Raw genomic sequence first — 22,592 nt, 5'->3', positions numbered from 1 at the left:
CAAAAAGGCGGGAACTGTAGCACCCAGCAGATTTGTCACGGGTGGTAAAGGAAGCAATTAATTACTCATTTTTCGAATACAAGTAGCTCGTTCTCTGGTTAATTCTGGCCGTTAGCTGACGGAGCAAGGTGAAGCAGCTCTTCGCTGTGGAGAGACGTGTGTTCGTGTGATGCAAGGCGCTGGTCGCTTGCCAACGTTGGGCCCATCGCTGCCACGGCGGCTAGCAGCCCCTTATAAAAGCTGGTTGCTTCAGCCACTGAGCACTGTCTTGTCCACTCAGACGTCGCCAACATGTTCAAGGTACGTCTAGCGCTCTGGGCACTTAGTAAGCTACAAGAGCCGTGTTCTGCAGCCGCACACTTAGTCACCTATTACCAAATAAGGACTTTTTTCGTAAAAGCAATGGGAAATTTATAAATAAAACATATTGCACGTGTTTTAATTATTGATTATTGGGACTACATCTCGCTCAGTGTTATAGTGATACAGATTCCGTGATATACACTACTAGCTTTCCCATCAAATTATAAACAGGAGAATCCACTATACATCTGATCTCCTTCTTCTACAGTTAGTGATGGAATATTATCGGGCCAGGAGTTGAATGGAGAATCCTCTTTTGTGTCGTTGTGTGATGTCCTATGTGTTGAGTAGAGAAGTCGTGCTCGGAAATGTTACGTGTAAGGAACACGTGAAGGGTTGGATACTCACTCCTTACCGACAAGTGGCTTTGGACAATAGTTTCAGAATCTTACTAGTATCGTGCACATATAATTCATCACGCGTAAATGAATCATTGTGATTCAGACGTTGCCTTGGAAGAAAAGACCGCGTTCCCATTGTTTGTCAGAACTGGTCCAGGAATTTGGTCAGTATGCAGGCAAGGTCGTAAATATTACCCCACCGAGCTATCATTCTCCTCGAAGGCTCAATTGAGGAAACAGTCGGTGGTAGCTTCAAACTAAGATTTTGGATATCTTCCAGTTCAAATCAAGTAATCAGGAAACTGTGTTCACGAATATTGTCCAGCTAAAAAATCAGTTCCTCCTTATATATATATATATATATATATATATATATATATATATATATATATAGCTGCCTGCAAGTACTGATAAGAGCCGCGCTCTACGTCACACTTCCTGCAGATAACTAGCTAGAGACGGGGCGTAGCAGAAAGTAACCGCGCTCAGAACAGCAATGGCGTCACCGGAAGCTGAGTTTTCCAGCGGATCGCGCTTAGTTAAAACTATAGCGCGATCCTCCAAGCTCTAGCGGCAGCCGAGCGAACTACGTAGGCACTGGCGCTGTATGTAGCTGCAGCAGCTAAGTCAACACAGCCATATATATATATATATATATATATATATATACACGATAGAATTCGCAAAAGAGTACGCTGCAGCTTTCATTGATCTATTCTCCTTAAGCAAATGCCTTAAGTGGGGAAATAGCTTGAGACGTCACCGTATGTTAACGAACGAACGATACGCCGTAGACACTAGTCGAAGGTGATGTTCTGTGGCAAGAACGCTGGCTGCATCTGCTAAAGTGACAATATTATCAAACGGAGTTCCAAAAGTGCTGAAAGTAATGAGATACTGTGAGGAAGGTAATATTTTGAACAATACGGTACAGTCTGTGTTCTGTTCTACGTCTCTGTGTGATAGTTTTGAGTGTATGGTTCCATAGTGACATCTGTTCGTGTATTGCTTAAGAGAATCTTTAGAACTGAATGTTTAATTAACAGAGACGTCTTAAACCACAATGACATTTGACATTCAAACACTGTGGGCGAGTCCTAATTCTCATATTGATCCCATAACGACATGAGTTAGTGAAATATGTTACTGAACAACGCATTTTGGCAGACCCCTTCATAATGGTGCAAGCCACACATATGAATGATTATCACTTACAACAGTGGAGGATCAGCTCGTATGGCTACAGACGACATTGTGCCATCCATAAATCGACCACTGAATTTTGCTGCTCTGTCAGAGGTATGTGACAGCAGCCGGTTTCATTGCTTGTAGACTGTCTGGTAAGAAACTTTTGCTAACGGTTCTGATTGACATATTCTGCTGTGCTCGTGAGAGTATCAACACTGTCTGCACTTGCCCATTACAGTACCATACACTTACATAGTGAGGTACATCAGATGTCTCACAAGTGACGGAATTTTTTTTGGAACAGCCATCCCTTCTACTACATAATCTTACAAACTGTGAAACACTGTTTGCAGAAAATAGTTCTAAATTGGATAGAATGTGTTTATCCAGAGCGTTCGGACATGTCTAAATTGATTACAAATCCTGTATGATCCTCGTAACGAAATATTACTCTGTAGTAAATCAGATATGATTGCACTATGATGCAATATCTTAAGGCCACATATACTGTACAGCTCTTCAGTGACCTCAATGAATATTTGATGAGGAACTGAACTTTAATGACAAATTTATACATTTTTCCATTTTCTGCTAGTCTCATAACACCGCAATGGAAATATTGTTCGTAAAGACACGAAGTTCAGAATATCATAGGAATCACCGTTAGGGGATGTGGTGAACTTAAACTCCTCAAATGGCAAATTAAATTTATCAAGGTATGTGGTTCACGATCACATAGGAATCATCACCAAGTGATGTGAAACCTCCTGGCAGATTAAAACTGTATGCTGGACCGAGAGTCCAACTCGGAACCTTTGCCTTTCGCGGCCAAGTGCTCTACCAGCTGAGTTGCCCAAGTACGACTAACAACCCGCCCCCACAGCTTCACTTGCCCCAGTACCTCGTCTCTTACCTTCCAAACTTCGCAGAAGCTCTCCTCATAAGTCGTCCTAAGGTAGCTCAGTTGGTAGACAACTTGCTACAGAGAGGCATAGGTCTGGCACACAGTTTTAATCTACCAGGAAGTTTCATATCAGTGTACACTCCGTTGCAGAGTGGAAATCTCATTCATCAAGGGACGCAAGCGAAATTTCTGAATGTAAACACCTTACCTCACAAATTTGGTTTATGATAAGAGTTGACTACTAATTTTATGAGTGAAAATTGCTACGGTACCCCCTATTTGTTCATGATCTTCATTCTGATGCAGCTCCTATAACGCAATATCTTTCTTGTGTTTTCATTCTGAATACTCGGAACAGTGTTAAAGCAGTAGTTCAGCTGTAGAGTGATTTCTGCTTTCTTGGACTGCGTCCACTCTCTGTATCTTTTCATTTACATATGCTACAGCTTGTGCTGATCGTCGTCTTGGCCGCCTGCTGCGTGAGCGCCGCCCCTAAGGCTGGCCTCGCCCCCCTGGCCTACTCCGCCCCCCTGGTGGCTGCCGCCTCTGTGACCTACGCCGCCCCCGCGCCGGCCGTCGTAACGGCGCACAGCTCGCAGTACATCGCGCAGAACTTCAACGGACTCGCCGTGGCAGCCGCCGCCCCCATCGTCGCCGCCCCTGCTGTCGCTGCCGCGTACCACGCAGCTCCCGCCTTTTATTACAAATAAGCAGCCCTTGATTGACACACGTATATTTAATAAAAAAATAAAATCATCTTATTAGCAATAAGGAGTGTTTTATTGTCTTCCATCTGAAACAAAAGTAGAACAAACATGACATTCCCTGCATATCCAATCATTGTTTATCGCGGTAAAATCACACATAATAATAATAAGACTAAGATATCGTAGCAAGAACGAGGAAAACAATTTTCTCATTTTGATCTACAGATGTCTTTCGGTTTGAGAGTTAGTATATAATAATAATAATAATAATAATTTTCGTGATCTGGTAATAAAAATCATGTCAGGAAGTCAATGATCTTGTTAAGATTAATTAAAAACAATTTGTCACAGACGACAGCAAAATATCAAATAAGTAGAGAGAGAAAGCACGTGTCAATGTAAGTGTTATTGCAGTGAATTTGGCGGAACATACAACAGTTAATCAAGCTAAAGTATTTTTAGGAAAGTCAGTTACTATGTGTTCCATGTATATCAATGAATACACGAGCATTCACAAGAGACTGTAATTGGTAACCTGGCAGTCGAAGTGCTGAAGTTAATGGAAGATCTCTGTTATCTTTTCTGTGATGGCATTTTCATTACTGAAACATCACTCCCTCATTGTCAGTTGGATAAGGATGGGGAATGAATTTGGCTTACTGGAGGTTATAGGCTTCTCCCTCATACATAACAGCATACAGTCTGTAGATAATTTCGAGTTCTACACTAGAAACAACATGATGTTTGGTAACTACTATGCTATGCAACAGCGACTTCTTACTGAAATGAGATATTTTCTTACCACACGGGTGATCTCAGTGTAAAACTTGGTATTTATTTCTGTAAGTATCCATCTTCTTCATCATCTGCCGACTAGATTTGCCCCTCTTTGTATGCCTCATTCCGTGAATATACTGGATCAGCTGCTGTCTCATCACTTGAGACACATCGTCTGTACAGTCATTTCCCTCGTGGTTTTAGATGTTTACAAAGTTTAGCTAGTCTGTGGGGGTCCATATATTTATTTGCATTTTCTTTTCTACGTTGTTCCCTTATCGACACATTTGCTCTTTTGTCCCAAACGGTTACCCTTTAGATCTGTCTACCTACATTTCCAATGTCCTAACTTGTGTTTCATCTTTTTCGTTTCTGCTCAAGTTTCTGCTGCATATCTCACAACAGGACCTGCAGTTGCATGATTTTTTTTTTCTCTTTAGTTGTCATAAATTTATTCCTCCATACAATATTTTGCAGATGTCCGGCTACAATTACTGCATTGATTTTTCACCTCCATGGTTGTCTTTATAGCTGATGAAAACAGTCCCTAGACAATTAATGCTCATCACTTGTTCAATTCACACACCTTAATCACTGAAGCGTAAAAGGTACGCTACATTGCCAAAAACTGTCACATCTTACACTCGACATCCAGAAAGATTTTTTAATTGGGCAAGTAGTCCATTATGCACTGAAGAGCCAAAGAAACTGGTACAGCTGCTTAATATCGTGCAAGGCCCCCCAGGAGTACGTAGAAGTACCGCAACACGACGTGGCATGGACTCGAGTAATATCTGAAGTATTGCTGGAGGGAATTGACACCGTGAATCCTGCACGGCCGTCCATAAATCTGTAAGAATACGAAACATCACGTTGTAAGGCATCCCAGATATCCTCAATAATATTCATGTCTCGTCAGTCTGATTGCCAGCGGAAGTGTTTAAACTCATAAGAGTATTCCTGGAGCAGCTCTGTAGCAATCCGGGACATGTGGGGTGTGGCATTGTCGTGCTGGAATTGCCCTAGTCTGTCGGAATGCACAATGGACATGAGTGGGTGCAGGTGATCAGACAGGATGCTTGCGCACGTGTCACCTGTCAGAATCGTACCTAGACATATCAGGGGTCATACGTCACTCCAACAGCACGCGCCCCACACCATTACAGAGCCTCACCAGCCTCACCTACTGACAAGAAACAGGACGCGTCCGACCAGTCAACGTGTTTCCAGTCAGTTATCAACAGTCCAATGTCAGTGTTGACGGGCCCACAGAGGCGTAAAGCTTTTTGTCATGTAGTTATCAAGGGTATACGAGTGGACCTTCGGCTCAGAAAGTCCATATCGTTGATGTTTCGCTGAATGGTTTGCCCGCCGACATTTGTTGATGGTCCAACATTGAAATCTGCTGCTATTTACAGAAGGGTTACACTCCTGTCACGTTGAACGATTTTCTTCAATCGTCGTTGGTCCCGTTCTTGGAGGATATTTTTCCGGCCGCACCGATGTTTGAGATTAGATGTTTTACCGTATTCCTGATATTCACGGAACACTCGTGAAACTGTCATACTGGAAAATCCCTACTTCATCACTATCTCGTAGATGCTGTGTCCTGTTGTTCGTGCGCCAACTATATCACGACGTTCAAAAGCACTTAAATCTTGATAACCTGCCACTGTAGCAGCAGTAACCGATCCAACAACTGCGCCAGACAATATGGAACTTTTTGAGAACGCCATGCGGGATCGTACAGCTGCGTCATATACCTTCAGTTGGGAACTGCGCTTGTTCGTAACAAGACAAGTAATCAGAAAGACAGTGCGACGACATCTGGAGCAGCACGGATTGACGGAATGTCAACCGTTGTTGCGGTTTTCGTTGACGTGCAGCAGAGAGGGAGGCACACAGACGGTGATGCGCCCGGTGCAACCCCGGATACATGAGCGGAACCATTCGTCTGAAAAGACGAGTCCGACCTATGCAAGCAGTTATAACGTTTAATCATAAACTTCAGCCCCGTTAGGCCACAATTTTGCCACTGTCGGATTCCGACACCAAATAAACAACAAATCCGCACTATAAACGAAGCTTTTGTACAGAATGTAGATGGCCTTACTCCTACATATTTTGAGCAGTTGCGCTGGAATGCTTTTCAGTTGAATATGCAAGCACGTAATACACATTGTGTTGTGGTTTTAATGGGCAGCAATGTGTCTTTAATTTAGTATAGCCTATCGTCTCTAACGGCAACACAGTAAATTTTGTCCAATTCCAGTCCGCAAAACCAACTGCACTACTCCTACAGGACTAATTGCGTTTATGCCTCATAGCTTCCTACTTATACAGTTCAACATCTCTCTGGCTTCTGGTGTCGCAGATCTGCGACAAAGCTGGTATAGGACCTTCCTGACAGAATAAAACTGTGTGCTGGACCGAGACTCGAAATTGGAACCTTTCCGGCTTAGAGTCTCGGTCCTTGGCATAGTTTTAATTTTACCAGGAAGTTTTGCTTCGACCCAGACTCCACTTCAGAGTGGAAACTTCATTTTGGATACATAGCATTATCAGTACAACACAAACTATTTAAGTAACGTATCTTGCACAAAAGCTGCGATCGGTACTGCATACACACTCTAAACACACAGAAAGAAGAGTAACTGATGTCCTACACTGGTTGGTACGTGACATTAACTGTGTTTAACGTTATACATAATTGTACAGATTTATCACACACAAGAAACATACGTAGATCATATGGTAAGTGTGTAGGTATAGTTTTTTTTTTTTTTTTTTTTTTTTTTTTTTTTTTTTTTTTTTTTTTTTACAGAAAACTATCTCCTCTTTAAACACGAGCATAGAGATCCGTGGCTCACACCGTCCTCTCGAAATTTCCGTATTTGATGTTAATCGTAGTATGGACTATACAAATATGAATATATTATATCTCCGGAAACCGTATTATGACGCTACAGTGCTGCTAGCTTCACATTCTGTTGGCTGACATACGTTTACTGTTGCAAATACATTACAAAGTAATAAATGTGTAATTATAACACATCGCGTTTTGCGCTAGTCCGCTGCATTGTATTGCAACTCTGAGTAGCTGAATCGACGGCCTTTATCACCAGCTATCTAATGATTTCATGATTGTGAAAATATGGCAAGCACTTTTTGTGTTATTAATCTTACAGGTACTAATGCTCTTTACTATCTTCCACTGTGGGTATCATCAGTAATTTTCTTAATGCATTCTCTGTAAACTGGTGTAGTTGCTTATTAAGTAGCTTTTCGGTAACATATTGTTACGTTGTTCCTTTGTAATGTTATCAATCCATTGCGTCATACTGCTCGTGTTTAGGACGGAAGCCATTATCCAGCTTCGATTAGTAATGTCTATTGAAAATTATTTTAGATTGGCAGGTACGGTTGATGTTGTAGAGGGGGAGAGGGGGGTGCGGGTGGGGGGGAGGGAGGGGAGCACGCGAGAGGCAAGGCCCGTCTTCCGCCAATCCCACGAGACCTGCAGCCCCAGCAAGTCCCCGAAGTTGCCGAAACTTCACCACCACCACACAACTCTTCCCGCTGATACCGTGCTTCAGTTTCAGGCAGCTTGCTACCATGCGTTATCGTTGCACCCTGAGATTTTGTTTGTCGTTTTTGCCAGTACAGGAGATGTTATTTTATTTGTTGTGTGGTACTCAACAGTATCAGAGGGAAGTTCGTCAACAGTTAAGAGAGAATCGAAAATTCAGAAGCGACAAGACAAGGAGTCCATCCGTGTGTTTAGTGCACAATAAGGCGAATCTTGCTTGCGACGGTCAGGCACGGCCTACTAGAATCTTGACGACGACTATGCCTGCCTTCACATTCCTGTACTGCCTGACATAGACCCACTGCCACAACCGAATGCCCAACAAACCTGCATATTGGACGTTTCGACCATCTGACCAAATGGGGACTGACAGTCACCTCTTTCAGACTCTGTCACGTGCCGATAACATTGTCCCATACAAGTGCGTGGCGTCTCCGTGTCCTTCGGGAGGATCACCGAACATGTGACGCTGTTTAAGCCACATCTATGACCTACCAAGCCCGTAACAACACTAAACATGATCAGAACTAATGCAGTCTGGTACCCGTTCTACCTGTCATGGGGAATTACAATTATAATCATTTATACACCCGCTGATGATATGTACGCTTACGCAATTACTGTGCATTTGACCATTTCTGCTGGGTGTCTCATGTTATTTGCCAGGCAGTGTATTTTGATGGTGGTGGTGATGGTGGTCTGTAGAGAGCGCTCAACAATGGGGTCATCAGATCCCATACTCAACCAGAAGAGTATGAGTGAGTGTGTCTGAGAGGTGCCACGGTACTCTCTCACTTCAGCATTATTGTCTGTCTAAACATTCACATTTTAGGACATGATCTCGTTACCTCCCTATACTATTTTGCTATGTGTTGTTAATGAATTTTTCTACATGAAGAAATCGTAGGCAGAATGTTGTTGTAACAGCATGTGTAACCTGTAGAGAGCTTGTACCTGGGGGGACACAGAACAGGGAACAACATGAATTGGGGGCGATAAGTGGTGAGTGCAGCGACCTGATAATGCGAGTGATCCTGGAAAACAGTGTTGAGTGGTTCTGACCTGCAGAGGGACTTCTGGCTGACACGCTCTCCTCCTTCCACTTAGGTTCGGATAGAAGGGCGCTGGTTCACAAAACAATTTACCTGCGCCAGGCGGCAGTCCATCGTGAAAGACACCCAGATGGCTCAAAGCGGGTGGGGGAAAGTTATTTAACAGAGACTGCTGTAAACTGAGCTTTTGTGCAAGGTTTTGAAGTCATAAAACTCCATAAATTTTCATGTTAAAATCTGGAATGATGTGGACAAAGCTGGTGGTGTAGATGTTGTAACGTCTCTTAGTAAAAGACATATTATATGTGGTAAAAAAGAAATGGAGAAAAGAATAATTGTACTGGATGATTGTAATTGCGTGGAAAACGATTGTGTAAACTTTATGTAATAAAGAGAAAGCATTATGTGCCATGTTTTGTTCGTGTATAGAATTATGTACTAATTTTTTTAAAGATAATATCTGTGTCCGCGAGTACTGAAACCGCCACAGACGATACTTATTAAATATCAAACAAAGATGAGAATATGTGACTAGTATAAATAGTAATGACCGAACATTAATTTCTCTGTCGTCTCCTTGTAGTTACGTGAGTAGGAAGAGCCTGTGACGTTATATTGTACGCTTTCGTAGCATTCTTTTGTCGAGATTGAGAGAAGGTCTCCATCAGACACTGATTTGTAGACGTGTGTAATAATTTAATCTGTTTAATGGTTTTGAATAAAGTTACTTAGTGAAAACTTGCATTATGATTTGTAATAAGCTTGCCTGGTATTTTATCCCATCCCTTTAAGACATTTTCAGCTATTTAAATATTATTCGTGGTGCAGAGCTGCGCTACGAACGAACGAGCCGCTGCCGCGGCGCATTCAAACTGCATTAAATGAAAACAATCATACCGCAAAGAAGCGGACAGGTAATAGTAAACTAAAATTATTTCTTTCAGCTTTCGGAATTGCAGGGCAGAGCAGCAAATTTTATGATGTGTTTTACAGGTTGACGCGGGCTGCTGATGATATATTATTAACAGTACAAAAAGATAATTTACCTTCATAATATAAAAGAAATCTTGCTGTGCGTAGTTCTGATCTGGCAAAAATTATAGTAAAACCATCTTTTTCTCTGATAATAGTCTCATGTTCTCGTGTTAGGCGTGGTACTTATTGGTGTTTTACTGTTAACAAAAATCCACTGCAAAATTTTGATGTTGAACAAACATTGCGTACTGTAGCATCAGTATTCATAACGAAATAATTTTCAGTAACCTTTTCAATAACTGTAAAATCAGGAAGATATGTTGAACTTTATGGCGAGTTACAGTAACGAAAAAATGTTCCTTTAATAGAAAGCCAGATCCAGAACAATAAGAACGTAATATAATTTGTTTTGTTGAAAATTAATGATCCAAAGAATGTCACAGCACAGTATCCCTAAAAAGTATTTCGGGGCTCTTTTCATAGCAACATATTTTATCTCATATATTAGTTGTTACGCGAGTAATGAAACAAATAGAGAGCCAGCGAAAATGTCTAGTGGAAGTATGACTGTAACCCCCCCCCCCCCTCCTGGTGTCATGATATCGTCCGTTATTTTAGTGCGCGGAAAAAACATACGAGGGTTGTCCACCAAGTAAATTCCAATCGGTCGCGAAATATACACCACAGTGAAAACCCGTTGAATCTTTGCACAGATGTATTGGGTAGTGTCTCTAGTATGACCGTCGATGTCATCAAGACGCTCTTTTCAGTTGTAGGGGCACTGTAAGCGAGTAAAGGTGCCTAGAACAATGATGTCTCCCACCAAGTAGGAGGGCCCGCAGAGAGGCTTCGCCTTAATGAATGCAGCCCATCTAACACAATTGCCATGCACTTCCTTCTTCATGTCAATTCACAGCCGCAGTCTGCAGAGGCAGCCAAGATGCTCATGCAGCCTTTTCAATGGGAAGTGTTCGATCAACCACAACACAGCCATAATTGGCTCGTCCTGAGTATCATCTCTGTTCACATGAAACGCTGGATACGAAGACACCACTTGGGCACAGGCTGCGCGCTATAGACCACCGAGAAATATCGGAAAGCACAGGCGGCTGCCTTCTGTGACGATGGTGTTGGAAATTTGGTATAACGCTCCGACAAACGTCTTCGTCGGAGCGACGACTATGTAGAGAAGTAGCTGGAAAGTGTAGTTAACTTTTGCAAATAAAATGTTTCTCATTTTCGCTGTGGTTTCGATTTAGCGACTGATCGGAACTTAATTTCGGGACACCTCTCGTATATTACGTGGGCATGACTGTCTGGGAAGCTTAATAACCTTCATTCAGCAATTGGAAATCGTCAGCCCAGAAAGATTAGATCATTCCGTAAATGAGGGGCTGTGGTTCCATCTAGGTAGATGTTTTTTGCCAATATATGACCATGCTTACCGTGAGAACGACACCTAGCTGTGTAACGTTCCCTGGCAAACTCACATTATTAAAAAACAAGAGTTTATTTGTACCATATACGCCGCTCTGGGCAAGTTGTATATATCGTAATTATTGAACAAAAATATTACTGAATGTGGTGTAAAAGACATTTGTTATTCTCCTTATATTTTTTGTTGTAATATTTCTCTGTATTTAGGATAGGAATTTTTCTGTATTTATTACGTGATTGTAAAATGTGTCAGTATTTGCGATAGCAGAGATATGTTGCCAGAAGAGAATAATATCGTCAATTTGCAAAGAAATGTTAATAGTCAGCAATACTATTTAAGCACAATGCATTATGTATTCTTTGGTCTTCTCTGTTCAGAAGTCATTGCGGTAGGACACTGTGAAAGAGTTTTTTACGAATGGGTAGACTTCTTTTGTCTCTGTCTGGACTTAGCCGCCATTAGACGATGCGTTACGAATTAATGTGAGTTGTATTGTTGTTTGATCTAAATATATTAGAGTTTATCAAAAGTGTGAATTATTTATGTAAATTAGCTTGCCCACGTCATCTATAAAATTTCTTTAAGAATTTTTCAGCATTTTTTTTAGCGGTGTTGTTGGGCTGTGCCGCGACCAACAATAGCAAACCCGTAAATCGGGAACAGATGCATAAAAATCAATGGTGAATTAAGAAATTGTTCTTCTTTTTCAGAGATCCTGTGGCTGATAAAATTTGAATTAATTATACGTTTGTGCATTCGTAGGCGGATAGCTAATGTTAGTTAACATTGAAATTTAAACAGTTTGGTTCTTTCAAAATATCTTAAATGTGTAATGAAGTAGGTTTGATCAGTGATAAATGTCGGCTTGGCAATAATTAAAACATTTTCTGCTAATAGAGGTAATCTTGTGTTCTATGGCTAGTGCCGGGATAAAATTCAGTAAAAATATTTAACAAAAAACCCACTGCATCTGGAAAGTGTATGCCAAGGCCGAAAGATTTAAAGGACTCAATTCTCAACCTAATATTCTTAACCAGTTCATATGAGTTCACGTAAATATTATTTTTTCTTTAGATGTACGTAATTCTTAAGAAAGTAAAAATTTTTATTACCACACGAAAATAAGAGAGTGGTTCTACAACAAAGTTCGCACGAAAGAAAATTAACTTAAAGCAAAAGATAAAATTTATTATTCTTCTTTAACGAAATTTCAAATCAATTCCATTCATTACGACGATTTCGTTAAATTGGCGCCCAACGTGGGGCTCGAATATGCAGTGGCCACTAAATACCCGTGAGATAACTAGGGAATTAATATAGTCGAACTTTGTTGCAGAACATTTAATAATTTTTCTATGTATTGTATGTATTGCATAACCAATATTGTGTGGTAATACCTGTCTATGATTTTTTGCATGAGAACACTATGTACCCAGAGGCAAGCTGAAGAAGAGAGCTCAATATTTCGAAAAATTAATTACCTACCACAATATCAGGGGGCAGCTGCACCCAAGATAGATGACCAAAAGGTAAAGCTACAGTGTAGTTGTCCTGTGGGTAGTAAAGTAGCCTCAGTGCAGTGTTCTCGGATCATTAGTGGTGTGCTTGTTGTTATTACTTTGTTTTAAAATAACAGGACATTTAGGTAGTTAGTCATTGTAGTATATAGTAAGTGTGTGTTAGTTAATGTCCATTTCTTGTGTGATTATGTCAGTGAAACCTGAGTGTTAGGATATTTAGTTCAGATTTTATTTCTTTTGTTTACTATGGTTAGATTGCGTAGTCAGAAAGATATCAACATGGATAATGAGCAACAGTCAGTAAGTAGTGATACCGAGTTGGAAAGTGGGACACAAAGTAATGTTAGTGACGTAGTTCAGGAAGTACAATGTGAGAATCTGGGGGCAGAAGGACAAGAAACGTTGCCACTGCCACCCAGTGATTCAGTTGATAGCGGAAATACTGTGCCATCCGCAAGCACTGGACACGGATCAGAGAGTGGTGTGATGTCAGAAGTGCGATCATTAAGAGTTATGTTCGAGCGCATGCTCAATTTCCAAGCTGAATTTGTACATATGCAAGCCGAGCGTGACCAGAGATTGGTAGCTGAATTTGCATGCAAACAAGCAGAACGCGATAAAGAACGTGATGCTAAACAAGCAGAGCGTGATAAAGAACGTGATGCTAAACAAGCAGAGCGTGACCGACGCCTGCATGAGAGGGACTTGCAGTTGATGCAAACTTTAGAAGTTATGCAAAGTGAGCTTGTTAGTTTGAAACAAAAATATGAAACCATACCCAAAACAGTGCATGAATTAAGCGAAAGAGTAGACAGTATTCAAGTGGCTAACGCCAATATCGTAGAGGAAGTTAGTGTCCTGACTAACAGAGTCGAGCAATTGGAAATTGACACAACTCAAATAATTGAGGACAAACTGATCGAACAAGTGCACAAAGTAGAAAATGAAGTCATGAAAGAAATAGATCAGAAAGTGCACGCCGCAATTGAGGCCAGAGATGTGGGCTCAAGTGCGGATGTGCAGGATCTAAAAAAGATAGTGCACAAAGACATTCCGCTGTGGCAGCGGAGTGTGGACCGTCGTCTTGCCGAAATGGAGCTTAGCTTGCGGCATGACGAGGCACAGGCGTATGTCACGCCAGCCAGGTCCAACAATGATAGGCATATAAATACTGCAGTAAAAAATTGCGACTGCGAGACAGAACAGGCAACCAATGTAAGCGAAACAAATAAATGTCATTCCAAAGTAGTGATTAAAGAAAGCTTGATTAGGAACCGACAGTTTCAGATCTTTACAACGGAGAAGAGATCTGTTCACCCTGTAGTGTTTATCAAGGGATTTAGAAACATTTTGCCTAGCGTTTGGAGTCATACCCAGAAAACACAGTTCGTTATGTCCTACATACAAGGAGATGCTGCATTATGGGCAACCGAAGCAGCTGACAGTTGTGATACATATGAGCAATTTGAAAAAGCATTCTTGGCCAAATATTGGTCAACATGTATCCAGGAGAGATTACGGAAGGAGGTATATAATCCAGAGCCGTATTCTCCACGACTAGGCAATTTGCGAAAATATTTCGAGAAGTACATTAATAAGACCCGTTACTGGGACGAACAGATTTCATCCCGGGATTTGATCAGGCTTTTGAAATCACACTTGCCGATACATGTAAAGGAAAAGCTTATACACGTGCCTGAAAATGATATGGAACATTTCTTGTCTGTTCTGGACTCAATTGACCTGATTCAGGAGGACGTTAAGGCAGCCTCTGAACAGGCTAGAAGTAACGGAAATGGTTATAGAAATGCTAGAAATAACACGCCTCCACCAAGTAATGGAAACGGCGGAGGTAATAATAGGAGACGAGATTATGCACAAAACGGAAATAGAGGTAGAGACCGGAACGGCAATAGTCCGCCGGTGAATAATGACCGGAAAAGGAGGTTCGATGACCGGTATGAAACAGGCCCACCAAGCAATAGTAGATGGAAAAATGCCAAGGGGCCGAGCAACACTAATACTTATAATCATGCAAACCGAACTTGGCCGCAGAACCAGAGGCCCAGTCCGGACCGGCAAAACAGTGATAGGTATGACAATAACCGACCGCCACCACAAAATGCGCCAATTGCGCAACCGTGGCGGCCGACGCAACACAACGTGCACATAGTGGAGGTCAGTGACACAGAGCAGCCACGCCCATCCACTAGCAATAATTCAACAAACTAGATGCAGCCGAGATACGCTCTCCATCGTCGGCTGAGGTTTGGAGTGAGAGCAGCCCGACACAGAACAAAACACCGAACAAAATCTGTATCCTTAGGTATAATGACGGGGTACAGATGGGAGATGAATTAATAACTGAACCATCCACGTGCGTAAAGGAGCACAAATACAAAGTACAAGCGATAATAGAGATCAAAATTAACAATATTGATGTGCAAGCGGTCGTAGATACAGGTGCTACTGTCAGTGTTATGAGTATGGACTTATTCAAAGTACTGGGGAAGGAAAGGCGTATGCTGACTTTTCCCGTGAATAATTGTAAAGTCACTGGAGCCATAAGTGCACAGCGACAAATAATGAAACTCCAAGTGCGGGTAGAGATGTATTTAGGGGATGAAGCCATAGCGTGCTCATTCCTGGTAGTAAAGGGTTTAAAGGTATCCTGCATTTTGGTGGTAGATTTTTTGAGAGAAAGGGACGCAATAATCGACCTTTCTCGGGGAAAATTAAGTTTGATGAATGCTGGTAGGAGAATAGAATTGTCCATGCTCAGATCTGAAGAGGTACCTGTACCTAATTGTAATGCTATTAACATAAAGTGTAGGAATCAGTCGATACTACATTTAGACAATCATTGTCTAGGACAGAACCTCTATTATCCTGACGTACAAGGTGATCAATTAAAAGAAAATGTGGACGCACTTGTGAACAAAGTATCACAGTCCGAGAATTTGAACTCTATGCAACAGCAGGAGTTGGTACAGTTATTATTTAATTATGCAGATGTATTTTCTGAACGACCAGGAATTGTTAAGGGATATCAGTACAAGATCGAGGTAAAGCCTCACAAAACTTACTGTCGAGCCTCATACTCCATTCCTTGGCCCAAGAAGGAAAAAGTTTTTTTTTTACGAACATTTGGAGAGTTAAATAAATTGTTCAGGTTATACATTGTACAACCTTACCAGGTGCGCTAAAAAAGGGAAGAAAAATATAATCGACATGTGACGAATAACCAAAAAATTTAGTCTTGGGGACTTGGTACTCTTACGCAATCATCCTAAGTCCTCGGCATCCTTGAAACAGAATAGCAAGTGGCAATTGGTGTACAATGGACCTTTTAGAGTAGTAAGTGTGCCACATGAGTGTAGCTATCTCTTAGCAGATCCCCACTCAGGGAGAGTACGGGGACTGTATCCGTGTAAGGATGTAAAAGCATTCCTACAGTAAAAGACTAATAGTCATATGTGGACACCATTCTTTTGTAAATAATGAACATTAATGATGTGTGATCTTTAGAGATAATGTACTAGTGTAGAAGTGTTTAGTTATAAGAATATGATTGACTTTCTCATGTGTATGGATATTTGTGTTATGTACTCTTTTAATTTGTGTTATCTAGAACATGCTCTAAATGTTTGCACAGATAATCTGATTAGTGCAATTATTTGTAGTGTTAAGCTGTGACAGAGTTCAATCAAAAAGAACATTTTAGTAATGATTAGTTAGTGTACTACATAATTTTCTATGTGCCCAAATTTGAAATATTTCTTGGCACAATCTTTTCTATTATGTGTATGTATGTAGATATGTGTAGCTGTCAGATTGACAGATTCGAACCCAGAATAATATCAATAATATGAGGCCCTGAGAACTTAATTATCTCACCAATGTTATTAGAGAAAATAATGCACCCAGTAGTGACCCGAGGGCACCACGGGAGGCAAACTTGTTGCAAATTTATGTAATGCAAAGTTACGCACAAAGAAGCTTCAATTGAAGCATGTGCAGATTCAAACAGTAAAAAAGAGCTAGCCAGATACAGTCCAAGTCAATTTTTGCCTACAGAGACTACACTGTAGTTACGTAGGACGTTGATAGTAAAGTGTGACATGAGTTCAAAGGAGTTATTGAACAATATGCCTGAATCCGGCTGGAATGCACAAATAAAATCTACTCGAACACGAATATAGATGACTTTTGGGCAAACTAATACCAAATTTTAATATTTTGTTACCATGTAAGCAAATATCACACCTTGGTAAAGAGTTACGAATGTGCTATTACAAAATATATATATATATATATATATATATATTTGCACAGCGGACATTGTAAATAAAAATAAAGGAACTTAAACAAAAGTGCAGTATTGTGCGGCAGAGACAGACAGTGACTGTTAAACCTGCAGCAATACGTCACGGAGTAGTTGTGTATAAGTGATAAAAAACTGTATCATCGCCGTGTGTGCAAATGGACAAGGAACTAGCACGACACGAACAGTGAACCGATAACGGACGGTGGATCAAGCTAGTATCAAACTTTAACTCTTTGTGTGTCAAGGGACGCTAGGAAAGCGCATTGACTACAGAGATACATTTTGTCCAAAGGTGAAAACTTGCGTGTGACTAATGACAAGTCATGACATGGTGAAAAATATTGTATGCCCATAAAACGTGTTACTGTGACAACGAAACATTGTGCAAACCAGACTAGTGAAGGCCTACTGAGTAATAACTGCCACTAACTGTGTGCGTTCTTTCCCACAGCAGGAAAAATGCCTATAAGGATAGTACACTGTTTCTGAACTTGTTGCATGTTTCCTGGAGCACTGCAAGAAGACGTCGCACGGGCGAGTGGATATCCAACGCGCATCCGGCTACAACAGCTATGCAGCGGCCGCAGCAGCCCGTAGCAGACCAGACAGACAGCCACGCTCCTCCGCGCCGTAGCTGTCAACGCCGGGGGCGGTGACCTACACGGAGTCAGCGCGCCGCGCCGAGCGCCGCTCAACAATCACTCCGCACCGCTCACCAAATACAGCATTATTGATTTTTTTTATGTTCACATAAACTGAATAACATGTCAATGACTTCATTTCGATAAACATTGAACATTTACTACGTAGGGCAAGTGACCTTGTAGTGTATCACAAGAATAATAGTATCACACACAAAAAACTTCAGTCGAACTGTATGTGACTGTGATATTGTATAATTGTGTAACCGTTTGTGACGAACTGCATTTAATTCAAATGACCATGAACCAACTGGGATGGCTGGGCTCCGGCACAGTTTTGCCCAGGTTTCCTGTTTGCCTACGCCCAAATGGGGGAGCCATGAACCCTGGGACTAAATAAAAGAGCCATTCCGTAAAATATACAAGTGTAAAGAACGTTACTGGCACCATTGTGTCAAAGTGAAAAAACTCTTTGCCAAATGCTGCCAGAGGGCAATGTAACGTTCCCTGGCAAACTCACATTATTAAAAAACAAGAGTTTATTTGTACCATATACGCCGCTCTGGGCAAGTTGTATATATCGTAATTATTGAACAAAAATATTACTGAATGTGGTGTAAAAGACATTTGTTATTCTCCTTATATTTTTTGTTGTAATATTTCTCTGTATTTAGGATAGGAATTTTTCTGTATTTATTATGTGATTGTAAAATGTGTCAGTATTTGCGATAGCAAAGATATGTTGCCAGAAGAGAATAATATCGTCAATTTGCAAAGAAATGTTAATAGTCAGCAATGCTATTTAAGCACAATGCATTATGTATTCTTTGGTCTTCTCTGTTCAGAAGTCATTGCGGTAGGACACTGTGAAAGAGTTTTTTACGAATGGGTAGACTTCTTTTGTCTCTGTCTGGACTTAGCCGCCATTAGACGATGCGTTACGAATTAATGTGAGTTGTATTGTTGTTTGATCTAAATATATTAGAGTTTATCAAAAGTGTGAATTATTTATGTAAATTAGCTTGCCCACGTCATCTATAAAATTTCTTTAAGAATTTTTCAGCATTTTTTTTAGCGGTGTTGTTGGGCTGTGCCGCGACCAACAATAGCAAACCCGTAAATCGGGAACAGATGCATAAAAATCAATGGTGAATTAAGAAATTGTTCTTCTTTTTCAGAGATCCTGTGGCTGATAAAATTTGAATTAATTATACGTTTGTGCATTCGTAGGCGGATAGCTAATGTTAGTTAACATTGAAATTTAAACAGTTTGGTTCTTTCAAAATATCTTAAATGTGTAATGAAGTAGGTTTGATCAGTGATAAATGTCGGCTTGGCAATAATTAAAACATTTTCTGCTAATAGAGGTAATCTTGTGTTCTATGGCTAGTGCCGGGATAAAATTCAGTAAAAATATTTAACAAAAAACCCACTGCATCTGGAAAGTGTATGCCAAGGCCGAAAGATTTAAAGGACTCAATTCTCAACCTAATATTCTTAACCAGTTCATATGAGTTCACGTAAATATTATTTTTTCTTTAGATGTACGTAATTCTTAAGAAAGTAAAAATTTTTATTACCACACGAAAATAAGAGAGTGGTTCTACAACAAAGTTCGCACGAAAGAAAATTAACTTAAAAGCAAAAGATAAAATTTATTATTCTTCTTTAACGAAATTTCAAATCAATTCCATTCATTACGACGATTTCGTTAAAGCTGATCTAAAATCTTTTTCTACAGACAAGAGAATTCTGGAGTGGCTGATAGACATCTCTCAGAATATACAAAGTAGGCGCTTGCTCCCCGAGCATTGTAACCCTGGTGCTGTATATGGAATGACTACCAGGCTGACGGTACAGTCAAGATGGGACATTCGATGACTAGAACACAGTTTGATTGGTTTGTGCAATGTGGGTATGGTATTGTTTTACTAATTCGGCTTCCGTATCGTGGCTTGGTGGAAAGTAGTTGCGATTTGTTAGTTTCTTTGTCTTATGGTCCTCCCCTGGAGGAGAACTTCAGCCGGCCGCGGTAGCCGAGCGGTTCTAGGCGCTTCAGTCCGTAACCGCGCGGCTACTACGGTCGCAGGTTCGAATCCTGTATCGGGCATGGCTGTGTGTGATGTCCTTAGGTTAGTTAGGTTTAAGTAGTTCTAAGTTTAGGGGACTGATGACCGCAGCTGTTAAGTCCCATAGTGCTTAGAGCCATTTGAACCTTTTTTTTTTTTTTGAGAACTTCAGGTACAGCAAGACAATGTGGATATACAGACTCGGGTTTGGCGCTATGCGTTGTATCTCGGCAATTTGTAGATATTGCAGTTTTTATATTTCAGTTTATGTATTGTTTCATTGGGTCTTGGTGTCTTGTCATTGGCTTTTGCGTCACTTGTTGCCTGATGTTGCGTCGTTGTTCAAGTTCTTGTGGAAAAAAGTTTTTTATGGTGATGTGTATGGCATTGTAGAGTAGATTTTCTTTCATGGGCTTAGGCGTAAATGTGTGCATTATTTAAAAGAAGATCAGAGTAAAGTTGAAGAGCATGATGCATTAGAGTTGGAAACTTGAGGAAGTAGTAATCAATTTGAATGCTTACAAGAAGGAAAACTCATGTGTGTAGCGAGAAGGGCTGCGCCCTAATGTCGTAAAAATGGAGCCGAACAAGACAGAACGGCGAAAGAGGTTTACTCAAATCAGTCTGCAAATAGGGCGCGAAAATGTCAAATGCATACTCTGAAGACGAGGAATCCGTTCATTCAGGAAATGAAAATGAAAACGATGCCGAGGCAGCAGATTCTGCAAATATGGCAAAAGATACAGTCAGGGAAAGTAACAGTCCGATTTCGCGAACAAGGCATCATAGAGCAGTGCGTCTAATACAGGGTTCGTTACTGGAAGAGACGGAGAAGTGATGTCTGGAAAGGAAAGAGAAGAGATGAGAAGTGGAGAGAATACAGAGGAAGGAAAGGGAAGAAAGGTGACGGCAGGATGAAGACGAAAGACAGGAGATCCTCATTAATGAAATTATGAAAATTCAGAAGCGACAAGACAAGGAGGAAAAGAGAGAGGACGAAATCATGAAAGAAATTGAGGAAATCCAAAGGAGGGCTGATGAGTTTGTCGAAAAGTAAAGGTCAGGAATAAAATTAAGATAGTAAAAGCAGAGACTGAAGACATTAGGAAAACGCCAGTTCAGAGGCGTGAAGTAGCGAAAGAATCCAAATGTGAGGCTTTAGGACAGCCAGATTAATAACACGAGATACGCATAAAAATGGCCAAGCTGCGCGAGATCAGGCAGCGCTGGCAAAAGGTCGAAGTGAGCGCAACCAAGAAGGCTATTTCCGCTCTCAAAACACAATGGCAGAGAGTAGCTGAAATGACACAAGAGGAAAAGCTAGAACTCAGAGACGAGCAAACACGTCCCACTACCCAACAGAATGAAGTGGCCCATGAGATGAGACAAATTTGCGAACGGTTCGCTCCTGTAGAAATTCAGACAGAAGCAACAGCATGTCGCCGTGAGATCGTTGGTCACCAGGAAAGTCACAGACAAAATTTTTCAACTAAACTCGTAACTACATCCCAGGCACAGGGCAACAAACGGCAGGAGCGCCAGCTTGACGGGGTACGACGCTCGGCGGAGCGCGCGCAGTCAGTGGCGTGTAGCACAAAGAGTGCCGAGCCGGACCACGACTGCGCGAAACTCAGACGTAAAGAAACTGAATTACATGACGCTGATGACGTGAGACGAGGGTACAACAACATTCAACCATCAGTCGCCCACGAAATCCTGGGTGCACGCGTGCCAGAAGTTATAGAAGGTCCAGTGGCGTGAAATGACGAATACTTCTACTTAACAAAATGTTGAAACGTGTGTGAAATATTATGGGACTTAACTGCTACGGTCATTAGTCCCTAAGGTTACACACTACTTAACCTATATTATCCTAAGGACAAACACACACACCCATGCCCGAGGGAGGACTCAAACCTGCGCCGGGACCAGCCGCACAGTCCCAGACTGCAGCGCCCTAGACCGCTCGGCTAATCCCACGCGGCTCGACTTTACACATTTTCTCTAAATTCAAACAATGATACATAATGAACGAAATAAGCAAGATGCGTCTGATAGCAACAATGACGGGCAAAACACAAATAGAAACAGGGAGATAAGAAACAAATATCAGGATCAATATTTAATAATGAGCCTCAGTGGAATAATAGAAGCAGATGGGTGATGAATGGAGATAACTTGCAAGAAAATAGAAGTAGAAAGAGGAGGGAAATGCAAAATTCTAACTAGTCCTTACAGCCCATATGGAATTATGTCCCAAGTCATTTATTGCTCAGTATGAAAGGCTACAACCCGAGTAATGGTCTCTAGTACACAAACTGAAATTAGTCTGTGGGTACCTGGAACATTCAATAGCAGGGCACAGGCGTAGCGTTGCTGCAAACTGTCGTAGCTACAGAGAGGTTTTGCCTAAATACTGCTGGTCACAGGACACCCAAGAAAGGATTAAACAGGTGATTATGAATGACTACGATGCATCGGAGTGCCGCAGTCCGACAGAGTTTTTCAAGATGCTTGTCAACAAGAACCGCTACCTAGACCAACCGTGTAGTCATAAGAGATAATGCAACACTGCTACATGAAACTGCAACCACTCATTATCAAATGTAATGACACAATAGAGTCGTCGAACAGCGCACTACAAGAGTTAGACTTTTGTCAGGGAACCATAAAACGCGAGAGACCGAATGAGACCTAATGA

At 41.2% G+C, this 22,592-nt stretch overlaps 1 protein-coding gene across 1 annotated transcript in view; it reads left to right on the top strand.

The window, feature by feature from the left end:
* Window positions 1–291: 291 nt before the first annotated feature.
* LOC124606196 (cuticle protein 16.5-like) overlaps window positions 292–22,592 on the top strand; it is an 81,747-nt gene continuing 59,446 nt past the window's right edge. Inside the window, exons 1-2 of the mRNA XM_047138164.1 lie at window positions 292–300; window positions 3,243–3,446. Coding sequence (XP_046994120.1) covers window positions 292–300; window positions 3,243–3,446 — 213 coding nt within the window. The remainder of the gene's footprint in view (window positions 301–3,242; window positions 3,447–22,592) is intronic.

This window comes from Schistocerca americana, chromosome 3 (genome assembly GCF_021461395.2).
Source record: "Schistocerca americana isolate TAMUIC-IGC-003095 chromosome 3, iqSchAmer2.1, whole genome shotgun sequence".
In the NCBI taxonomy this organism is placed as follows: Eukaryota; Metazoa; Arthropoda; class Insecta; order Orthoptera; family Acrididae; genus Schistocerca; species Schistocerca americana.
This window is presented reverse-complemented; position numbering and strand designations above follow the sequence as displayed.